Source organism: Globicephala melas, chromosome X, assembly GCF_963455315.2.
Source record: "Globicephala melas chromosome X, mGloMel1.2, whole genome shotgun sequence".
Classification (NCBI taxonomy): Eukaryota; Metazoa; Chordata; class Mammalia; order Artiodactyla; family Delphinidae; genus Globicephala; species Globicephala melas.
Genome location: NC_083335.1, coordinates 13,210,684 through 13,222,947, shown reverse-complemented (window position 1 = coordinate 13,222,947; position 12,264 = coordinate 13,210,684). Strand labels below are relative to the sequence as shown.

The 12,264-nt window shown below is 38.3% G+C and overlaps 1 protein-coding gene across 2 annotated transcripts in view; it reads left to right on the top strand.

Moving 5' to 3' along the window:
• The window catches only part of MBNL3 (muscleblind like splicing regulator 3), a 60,021-nt gene that overhangs the window by 34,337 nt on the left and 13,420 nt on the right, over window positions 1–12,264 (top strand). For both annotated transcript variants that reach the window (XM_060292167.1, XM_030846524.2), the window contains exon 2: window positions 2,749–2,913. In XM_060292167.1, the coding sequence (XP_060148150.1) occupies window positions 2,749–2,913 (165 nt within the window). The remainder of the gene's footprint in view (window positions 1–2,748; window positions 2,914–12,264) is intronic.

Genomic DNA, 12,264 nt, shown 5'->3' with positions numbered 1-12,264 from the left:
CAAAAATCTTAAGGTATTCCTTTTCCTTTTTTTTTTTAACTGATCTATTGTTTGGAATTCCTGAATGTAAGAGAGAGTCCTCATCTAATTTTGGGGGCGCAGGGAGTGGGTTACAAATTGTGTTCTGTTTAAATGTTTATGGTTGTGTTTGCCACTTGTCTGGGAAAGCTATCAAGGTGGGTTTGTGATCCTAAGGCAATCCTGCTCAGCAGGTGCCTGGTTTCTTTTTTCAGGGCTGCTATGCAACTGTCCCAAAGCCTGGGAATTGGAGCAATGGCCCTAAATGCTAGTAGGCAGCAAGAGGAAAGATAGTCTAAGGAGAAGGAAGGTCAGGACTAAGTTGCTTAGACCTGGTTAGGGGGCAGGATTTCCAAATGCAGCTGCAGGTAGTGATAAAAAAGACCTGAAATTCAGAAGAGGGGTCAGAGGTAGAGATAGAGATTTAAGATCTGAGCAATTGCAGTGAGAGATGAAATTTTACCAGCACTTCATTTCTCCAGGGGAAAGAGATTAAGGAGGAGAGCAGAGGATTTAGGACTGTACCTTGGGGAAATCTTTAATGTTAGGGTGTGGGAGGAAAAGAGAAACCCCGGAAGTATAAACTACCATGCTTGGCCCTGGAAGCCACCAAGTGTCACTACTTCCCCTGAGCTGTTAATTCTGAACCAGATAATCCCAGTTATACTGGGTAGAGGGTGGAGAATCTGGGAACTAAAATCCTTGTGACTATCTTTGCTTTGATGCAGGTTGTAGTAGGTGTAAAAAGAAGCTTATGGGGCTTCCCTGGTGGCACAGTGGTTGAGAGTCTGCCTGCCGCTGCAGGGGACACGGGTTCGTGCCCCGGTCCGGGAAGATCCCACGTGCCGTGGAGCGGCTGGGCCCATGAGCCATGGCCGCTGAGCCTGTGCGTCCGGAGCCTGTGCTCCGCAACGGGAGAGGCCACAACAGTGAGAGGCCCGCGTAACGCAAAAAACAAACAAAAAAAAGAAGCTTATGTTTTCTCTTAGGGGGGACATCACTGGGGGGAACCCTCCATTACCGCAATTTTTAGCCCATATAAGGATTTCCTTATAGTCCTTATATGTACTAAAATTATGTAGCTGTTTCCTAGGCTACTTAATGAGTTCAGGAAGACTGGGTTCATACCACCCTCAACTCTTACTACCAAGAAATTCTTCCTTTTCCAGGATTTCCAGAGAAATATAAAAACACATTGAAACTAGGGTATTATTTGATTTTATAAATAATTTGATTAAAAATTTGATCAAACTGAGAAACAACAGGACAAGCCTGACGGAAAACAATAGTGGCTTCCTTGACTTCTCAAGCTATGTTTTAAGTTATACTCAGCTTCCTGCCAGGGGAGATAAAATAAAAGAGCCACCTCGTCCCACTGATCTGATATTTAAAAGAGCAGTTGCAGTGCATCTGGTTTTGCTTTATAGGTAACTCTCTAAAATTTTGAAGGACACACCTTGATTCTCAGTGAAATTATAGGAATGCTTGGATAACAAGATAACTAAATATGGAGAAGTGATTACATAATCCATTAAGGCATCATAAATAGGGAAAATTCGTAGCATGTGTTGAAAACACTTGATGAACTAACTGACTTTCTCCTGGGAATTCGGGTGGCCTAGCAACTTGCGCTCTTGGGTTCAAAAAAAAGTTGCCTTTTTTTCCCACCCCTCCCTCCAGTAAGCTCACGCACTATGAAGGATCTTAGCTACTGTGGGAAAAAGAATGGCTTGCAGTTGTGCTTATCTTAAAAGGATTATGGCAGACCTAGTAATCCAAATGAGAGAATCATTAGCTGCTTTGCCCAGTGCTCAAGAGTTAAACAAACACAACAGGTCACATTTGAGAATGTGATAAATACCTGTTCAGTGACATCCTTTGCTACCACATAGTCAACACCATAATTATCAGCCATATCAGCATTTAGGTAATACCAAACGCATGTTTGGTTCCACAGGACTGACATATGATCCTGTCTGGAAGTGCTTCATCCATAAAACATTCGAATACCAGACACTCCCAAGTACACTTTGGTCTCAATTATCCAAGTGATCCAGGGCCAGTGCCTCCGGAATCTACAGAACAGCATAGCCCCAAGGTAGAGATTTATTCTTTGATTAACAAAATATCAGTGGATTTCAGGATGTTTCTCACATTGTATGGATTCAGGAAAAAACTTGAGAGCCAAAATTGTCCAGAATAATGGATCTAAAAGTTTTAAGATACATTTATGTGTATATATGTAACATTTTCCCTCAGTTTTCCTGATTGTATATGTAGATACACACCCTAAATCATATTTAACATGCATGATGTCTCATGTTGGGAAATTTTTATATAAATCTGTAATGTTATGATGATACACTATTCCTAATGTTTTATATTTTAAACATAAGTTGATGCGTATCAAAGTAGAGCAGAGCAAAGTGGCTAAGAGAATAAGTTCTGGAATCAGACTAGACTAACTGGGTTTTAGTTCTGGTTTTGTCACATGTTAGCTGTGCAAGCTTCTCTCAGTCTCAGTTTCCTCACCTGGAAGATGAAGATTATGAGAGTATCAGTCTTAGCAGCCTTGTATGAAGACTGAATGCATTCATTCAAGTAAAGTACTTATGACATATACATAAGTACATCACATATGCTAAGAGATTAATAAACTTTTCTTATTTTCTTAGCCACACCAAATTTTTAGAAATATTAATGTAAATTCATCTAATCCTTCATTTTCAGGGTCGGTGTGCTAGAGAGAACTGCAAGTACCTTCACCCTCCTCCGCATTTAAAAACGCAGCTGGAAATTAATGGACGGAACAATCTGATTCAACAAAAGACTGCTGCAGCCATGTTTGCCCAGCAGATGCAGTTTATGCTCCAAAATGGTCAAATGCCATCACTTGTAAGTCACAGTGCTGCTTTTTCAAAATTGCATATGTATGTCTTTTATTTTTTAAGGATATATATCTACATTGGAATAACCTTGCAGGGCCTTTGGGAAGTTAGTCACCAAAGTATTGAGGATGCAGGCTGATAGGTAATTGACACTACAAAGCTGCTGTGCACATGAAGGGAGCAATCAGGTGCGTTGGATTTAAAACCTGGGTTGCAGGAACCATGAATGTAGTTTATAGAAGAATATTAATAAAGGAGCAGGGACATTTTAAGAGGAGGAAGAGGTTTGATTATTATTACATATAACCCTTTTAATTTTAGGATATTAATTCAAACAAATTTCCTTGCTCTCTGATGGTAGTTTTGTTGTGACTTTTTAATAGACTTTTTATTTTAAAATAATTTTAGATTTAAAGAAAAGTTGCAAACATAGTACAGAGAGTTCCCATATTACCCCTCACCTGGTTTCCCCCACTGTTAATATCTTATATTTCCATGGTATATTTGTCAAAACTAAGGAACTGACATTTACACATTACTATTAACTGAACTCCAGACTTTATTCAGACTTCACCAGATTTTCCATTAGTGTACCCTTTCTGTTCCAGTGTCCAATCCAGGATACCACAGTGCATTTATTTGAATCCTGTCTCCCCTCTCTCCTCTGGTCTGTGACCATTTCTCAGTCTTTCCCTGTTTCCCATGACCTTGACAGTCTTGAGGAATACTGGCCAGGTAGTTGATGGGGGTTTTAACTTAATCTAGCCACAGTTTCCCTTTGCTGAAATTAATAATATTTTGGCGTCATTCTAGACCAATGTCTAGTATTTGTGTGGATCAGTGAGTTTAAATGGATCACCTAAAAAGTAATTTTGTCCTACGGAGAATTCATCTTGTCCTGATACCTTAAAATATAAAGTTGTAGTTTGGTCTTAGAGTTTTAAGGGGGAATTGAAAACTGTCCCTGTCTACTGAGTTCTTCCAGGTCTCAAATTTAGTTCCGTGGTGTCTCATTCTAATTCCAGCTGGCCTGTTTCCTTTTAACCATTATCCGGATACTAATTTGAAAGGCTTATGTTTTCTTTTTTGTAACCCACTTCATTGGTGACTATATAATGAACACACTGAAAACTGAAAGATGTATATAGTATTTAGATGCAACAAAAATGTGGGAATAGGTCAATCTGCTCTCAGCAAAGTGTATCTCATTAGAAAGTTGTTTCTCAGAATTCAAGGACATCTGTATAGATAGGGTACTCCTTAATTGGTACATCTTTATAGATAATGCAAAAAACAGGTGCTTGAGGCATTGACAAGTCACTAAAATTCTGTACCATGATACTCTTTCCAGAATGTCTAGAAAATTTTAAGTAGCATAAATAGATTTCATGTTTTACGCTATTCATTTGCCAAAAACATTTGCCTTGGAATTCAGTGCTGATTAATTACATTGATAAATTCGTTCCCAGAAGGTCACCAGTGAGCTCCCTGGAGTTCCCCTTTGATCTTTAGTAATACTTTACATGGTTGAACTCCTTCAAACTCTGTCCTTAGCTTTCAAACACTGAAGTATTTCAGTTTGTCCTTACTCCTGAAGGGATAAGGAAGAGAAAGTGTTCTAGATACTGAGAATAGTATGAACAAAGCCACAGAGAAATGAATATGCTTGGTGAGTCCAGAAAATGTGAGTAGATGGGGAATAAAGCAAGGGAGCCTTTAACCCACCATTACTCCTCTTGGCCTCTTGTGGGATGTCCCAATTTCAGACTGAGCAAAGAATAGGAGCCAGATTTTATCACACACCTGAGCCCAGCATTTCCTATACAGCTGGAGCATATATTTTTTCACAGGTCAAGGGACATCAGTCAACTACCCTATTTCAGGGAATCATAGAGCAAGGGCCTGGGGTAAAATAGGGGTAAAGACAGAAGGCAGACTATTCATCTTCCCTTCAGCCTCCAGTCAAGTATCTCCAAGCCAAGTCTCAACCCTTCATGCATTATTGATTAGGGAGTGGCTTTTTAGAGTCCAGTGAGAGATTCATTGAGTTTTTCAGCCTCTTGTGCTTTCTAATTTGATCCTCCATGCTTTCTATAACAGAATACATTTCCCTTTTTTCTTCAATGAGGGCAATTTCAGGCTGCAGAATATGACTGATATGACTCACAGGAATACAATTTATTTTATAGCATATCACAAGACACAAGACATTGTTTAGAAGACCCCAGGGAACAATTGGAAATTGCTTTTCTGCCTTGTAGATTATTTAACAGTAGCTGTTGTGATGTGATAAACTGATAAAAGATTGATTTCTGTAGTTACTGTGTGTACAAAAAGCTAACCTCGAGATGTTTGATATGATCTTCTCTTGTGGTCTAGAAAGCTGCCTTGTGGGCATGTTGTAATTGAGCTAGTGTGAGCAATTTTAAGTGACATTTACCAGTCTGACTTGAAAGAACTGTTCTTTATTATGGATCTTGATTTTACTATGGAAGCAATGTATAATTTTACTTCATTTCCTTGGTACCTACTCTCCCCAAACAACTCTCTATCCCTTCTAACCGCACCCCCCTCCCGCCCTGATCATCTGATTCTTTTCTCTAAAATATTCAAGCTTTTGTTTAAATTTCCAGTCCTGCTGTTTGTCTGGCTGCATATTAAGACCCATTTGGTATCACTGCCTTGAACCTCAGGTCTTCCCACAAAGCACACTTTGATCTGTTTCTAGGATAACAGAAGAGCACATCTGCTTTTGGAAAATCGAGTCTGTTTTGCTTATTATAAGCCCCCAGATAAAGGGAACGTCAACCTAAATGTAGCTAGAGAACAGCTTCTGTTCAGTGTGACTGAACAATGAATAAAAGCCACACCTAGTCAATTCGGGTAGAATGCTTGCTGTAGCAGGCAAGTTTGTTCACTGTATCTAACAGGTCTAAATTGACATTTGCACGTATAAAATTCCACCTCAGAAAGCTCTTGTTAGCTTTATTGAGGAAGTTTAGCAAGTGAGGCAAAGGGTGTGACTCCCTAATATTTTTCAGTGCAGTTTAAGAGAGATAGTTGCTGATGTTCACAGCAAAAAATTGTACAATTAAGAACTCCCCTTGGCATAATTAAGAGGCAGACACGAGCACTGGAGAAGAATTTTAGGGCAAGCAGACACATTGGATTCCAACTCTCAAGCAAAGCTAATGTTTCAAAATTTCAGGTCTTTTCACAACTTGGAATCTTCATTACAGAAAGAAATTTCCAAGGAAGGATTCTCACTGCTGGATGTAATATATGCATGTAAAAGGTGGATATGATGTTAGAAGGCTATTAAAAATATTTTTGGCTCAGACATTTTGTATAATCTAGACCTGTCTATATCTAGTAAATTCCTTTTGCTTCTCTGTTTGAATGTGATGATTCACGTAGAACCAGTTCTTTACACACAGGTAAACTTGACCCAGTCGGGTGTATTCACCTGATGATTCATACAGAGATTACTGGATCATCCATCACGGTGTGCCAAGTCCTCCGGTCTGCTGTATGCTTTTCATGACTTGCATTCCTGTGGCCAAGTCATGGTGTTCCAAACCACAGAGGCTATAAACACGGGACTTCAGTCTTTTTCTTTATCACAGATAGAATCATCTCATGTCTGTCTGGACCCTCCCCACCTTTTTGCATCATTTTTACAATTCTATTTACCAAATATATTTCTCAGAAACAAGCTTATATGTCTGTCTGACATTAATATAGTAAGGAATGAAGGTGATGTAACACTTCAGGACCAAATGGGGAAAAATAGGAAGTTGCAGTAGATAAGAGGAAGGGAGATATACTAATTAGTGAATAATTTCAGTATTTTTAGGCTCCCGTGTTTTGAACGTTTTTCTTCTTTAATTAAATAGGACCTCTAAGATATTATATTACTCTATGCAACTTTGGACCGGGACAGATTTAAGTGAATAGAAGTAAAATTGCAAAATATTTATTTACTTTTTAACTTTTGAAAATATTAAATGATTTTGTAGTTAAAGATGAAAGGATAATATCCTTCCCTCACCAAGATACATTCTACATTTTGCATATTCATCCAGAGTTATAGTTTTTCTAGCTCACATAAATTAGTTTGATTGACTGAAGTATATATGCTATCTCCCTGTTGTCAGGGCTCTTCTATTAAAAAATTATCATTAAAAAGGTGAGCAAGACATTTTGTAGATTTAATGGAAAAGGAAATTCTATCCATTTTCCAGATTACCAGTCTCATGGACAATACAGAAATTACAGTGAATTTTAATGAAGATTCTTCAGTGAGTCTCTCAGTTTACCTACTCATGAAACGATGAATGACAACCTTTACGTCTTTCATCTCAATGTGGTGACATTCGGTGTTTTGTAAAGTGATTTTTGCAAAATGTTCAAGTCAGTGGACGACGGGCATTATGTAATTATAAGATTAATATGCTCTTAATATAATTATGACTGTCATTATCATGTGAAATTCCACATTGACCGAGGTTGAGCAGATCATATCACAGGAGTGTTTGGAGTGATACCATGCTAAAAGCCCAAAGTTTTATCAAGATTTTACTAAGTTTTCTAAAAAATTAGAAAAGATTTTACTTTTAGATGTAGCAACTGAGACCTAATATTATGTATTTGTTCCACAAATTGTTCCCAGGTGTAGGCTTACCTCGAGGTTAGTGAAGGCTCAGGGCCCCTCATTAGCGTGGTGTCATGCCAGGGCCCCGGGAGGAGGCGTAGCAATGTGTTTACAGTGTGTTTGTAAAATTTGCCAAAAATATTTGAGTATCCTTTGTTCTGAAGGCCTAAACTTGGGGCCCCACAGATCCTGGATTCACTCCTGATTGCAATTACTTGTCCAAAGTAGAGTAGTTATTCAGGTCCTTTCCCGAGGCTGTGCATGTCACACAGCTTAAAGCTCCTTTTAGAGTAAAGCAAAATAAATCACACCAGCTGGAGGTTTGCTGCCTTGCCCCACTCGGCTTAATAGACAATGTGAAATCTGTTTTTTTAAAAAGTGAAATGAAAATGCTGTACTTTTGCTGTCAAACAGAGGGCATTTGTACATGATATCTTTACAGTGCGCAGTTTCTTTGATAGTGAGGAATCTCAACACTCTCCCTTTATCCTCCCTCATATATTCCCAGGAGATAAATTAAAATGTAATCTCCTCTCAGCCCATTTTGTGTCCTCCTCCGGATCTGGTTAGGTCGGTTGGTGAGAGGCTGGTGCTAATGAGATCATGTGGGCCCGTTAGCTTTCCTGCTTGCGGTCACAGTCTAAGCTCCAGCAGCTACCTCAGCATGGCTTGCCGTTCATCACCGGTGAGATGAAGGCAGGGAAGTTGGGAGGATCTGTGAAAATCGTTTTCCCTGACGGAGGATAAAAAATCACAACAGCAACGAGAAACAAAGCCAATGCTTGGCAATCTCACCTAGAGAGGATGATATTTTTTTTCTTATCACCATCCTCTTGCTCAGATCAGTAGAGTTCAGTGGTTTGTCACTGAGAGGGCCATCAGGAGACCTAGTGTGAAAAAATGTGGTTGCCCTCCCCACCTGATAATAATCTTTCCCCCAAAAATCCTAATCTGCCATAATAATCTTTATAGATGTACTAAATATTATTTGAAAACCTTCTTCACCTAGTCTCCCCTCTTAAACCATTCTGTGGATATCAGAAACATTAGCAATTCAATCGTCCCCTGGGACCACACATTTTGTAATAAGAAGTTGCATATTTCAGTCTGTAGTATCACTAAACCGTTTTTTTTTCCAGACTCTTTATTGGATACCTTTTGATACTGATGATTTAGCCACTCCAATTAAAAACTGCCACGCATACATATGTGTGGGTGTGCGTACGTGCATGTGCACATGCATGTGTATGTGTTATACAGTACCCTGTGCTTCTAATACTGTTTAGCATTTCAAAAGACCGTTTGGGAGTGGCCTTCTGCTTAAAGTTTTCCGAGATAGAGACCAAAACTGATGGATTTTTCAATCTCTCTGCCACTAACTTTCGATCCCTGAGTGTTTCTTTTGTTTGGTGATTTTTGATTTGGATTTTTCTAACTGGTAAACCTAAAAGTAATCAATGGCTTAGGAATCCCTTTTGACTCAATTCACTAAATATTTCTTGAGCATCTACTCTGTGCCAGGCATTTATAAGAGTAAGAGATGGATTAAAAGGTGAATTAGAAACAGTCTCTACCCTCTAGGAATATATGATCTAACAGTAGTGAAATGGTGGATTAATGTTTTCGTGATCCCCATCGTTTCTGCTTTGTACCTGATCCTCCGTATTTTTATAGCTTTGGGCTTTTTTCCTCCGTAGAGTATTTTTATATTAGCCATGCAAGGTTTCGTTTTAGTTCGTGTTGTTGTTTTGGTGGCGGTGGTGGTGGTGCTTTGTTGAACCTCTGATAATTATAACCCTTTGCATCCATTTATCCTGGATTTGCACTGAGATGTCTCTAGTCTCCAGGCTTCCTGTGGGTTCTTTGCTTTTCTCAGCTCTTGCCATTTCCCCCTGCCCCCAAACCCTTCCTTTTTTCATACCCGTTGTTAAAATTGGGTAACCACTTGATTTTTTAAGTACTTTTTCTTTCCTAGTGGTATACTAAAGTTAATTGAATTGTCACTGTTATTACATAGTGATTCACCAACAAATAATTTTTAGGGCAGTTCTTGTTCACGTCTCAGGAGCAAAGTTAAAATCCCCTCACCCATCTGAGGAAGAAGTCATTTACCCTTCTGCCAGATCCTTACCTCTAGGAATCAGCTGTGGATTATAATTCCTGACCTGCTCTGCAGCTTCTCCCACCACCTACAGGCAGATCCAAACCATGACTTGTTCCCTCTTTCTTGTGATACTTTACACCTTTTATACGCACAATAATCTATCGACCCTTCCCCTACCTGTCTTCCTTCAATGCTCCCCCTTATTTGGAGACTTCCATGATTAGTAAGGTCAGAAAAGCCAGGTCTAGGTGAAGATAACTATTCACTTTGACCCTTGAATGTATTTGTTTTTCTTCACTCTCTCTTGGGCCACAGTGACTTATTCATTAACAAGTGTGATTAGTACATAAACACCACTATCGGCTTGCATCTGTTTATAAAGTTCACTCTCAATTATTGAGGGACCAATTAACTAGTCTGGAGGTTATGTGGGCCTCCTGCAGTGTGCCTTTTGGCCACTGCAGTCCCCCTAGAACAACGCTCAGAGAATGTGGAGATGACCAAGCAAAAACTGTGAAACAAAAACGATTCAGTTGTGCTCCTCGTCAACAGCTAGTAAAGTCTGATGGAAACAAAAATGATACATTTCATTGTGCTTTGGGATTATCTAAGGATAGAAATATGCATGGTGACTGGGGAAAGGGGCTTCCTTTTGTACTGTATAAATGCTTGTAAATGAGTAATAAAATTAAGGTCTTATGAGTGATAAAGTTAAGAGTGCTATTTTTCTGGTATTAAAATCAAGTCAACAAATTGTTACCAAATGTTTACCATCCTATAAAAGAAAATGTTTAGTCGTCCACCTTTAGACAGGAATTTAGAGAGAGGAGACCTCAATTATGATGTTGACTTCAGGCCAGGATTAGCCTAAGAGACTTAAGTGTCTTGCATTCATCCAACAATAATTGTAACTGACCTTGGATATTATTCAGGTAACTACAAATAGATCTAGGCTGTGGGGAGATACAGAGATGGATTTAGCATAACATTTAATTTTTTTCTTTATACTAGCTTGAGGAATAACTCATTTTAAGTAATAAATCAGTGTTACTAAGATGTATATGTGAACTAGACATATTTATTTGAGGCATCATTTTTCACTGAGCTGTATTATTATTCAGAGGTGCTTCAGAATCCTTTAAGGCCAAAATGTGGTGGCTCCTAAAATTTTACCTTTACAGGAGTCCATCTATCTCCCCATTCTTAGTCACTGAGTAGTTATTGTTTTATAAACAAATAGTTAAGAACATGAATTTTACTAACTATGTAAAAGAACATTTTAGTGAATACTTTAGTATCTGTTTGTAAAGTTTAACTTCTTCAGCTTATGGAATCTTGCTACAAGTATTAAATTCACACCAATAGATTTTTATATAATTAGTGCTTTACTTCAGAAATTGATGGAGTGCTTTATTTTTTGGAATCCTTTAGAATGAGGGTCAGCAAAATTTTCTCTAAATGACTAATAAAAGTATTTGAGGATTTGTGGGAAAGAAACAAAGTTGAGGATATTATGTAGGTACTTCTGTAACAAGAGAGAAAACAGATATCCACACTTTTTGTTATATAGGCCTACGAGTGAGTGCAGTGGAATTTATTTATGGACACTGAAACACGAATTGCATATAATTTTCATGTGTTATGAAATATTACTTATCTTGTACCTTTTTTCAACCATTTAAAAAGGTAGAGAATAACAAATGTTGGAGAGGGTGTGGAAAAAAAGGGAACCCTCCTACACTGTTGGTGGGAATGTAAATTGGTACAACCGCTATGGAGAACAGTATGGAGGTTCCTCAAAAGACTACAAAATAGAGTTGCTATATGATCCATCAATCCCACTCCTGGGCATATATCCAGACAAAACTATAATTTGGAAAGATACATGCACCCCTATGTTCATAGCAGCATTATTTACAATAGCCAAGACATGGAAACAATCTAAATGTCCATCAATGGATGAATGGATAAAGAAGATGTGGTATATGTATACAATGGAATATTACTCAGCCATAAAAAAGAATGAATTAATGCCATTTGCAGCAACATGGATGGACCTAGAGATTATCATACTAAGTAAAGTAAGTCAGAAAGAGAAAGACAAATACCATATGATATCACTTACATGTGGAATCTAAAATGTGACACAAATGAACTTATCTACAAAACAGAGACAGACTCACAGACATAGAGAACAGACTTGTGGTTGCCAGGGGGGAGGGGTGGGGGGGTTGAATTGGGAGTTTGGGACTAGCAGTTGCAAACTAATACGTATAGAATGCGTAAACAACAAGGTCCTACTGTATAGCACAGGGAACTATATTTAATATCCTATAATAAACCATAATGGAAAAGAATATGAAAAAGTAGTATATGTGTGTGTGTGTGTGTGTGTATATATATATATATATATACTGAATCACTTTGCTGTACACCAGAAACTAACACAACATTGTATATCAACTATAATTCAAATAAAATTTAAAAAAAAATAAAATAAAAATGTAGAAACCTCTCTTACCATTCTGGCCATACAAAAACAGGGCAGGCTGGATTTGGTTCAGGAGATGTGGTTTGCCAACCGTTACCCTAGAACACAA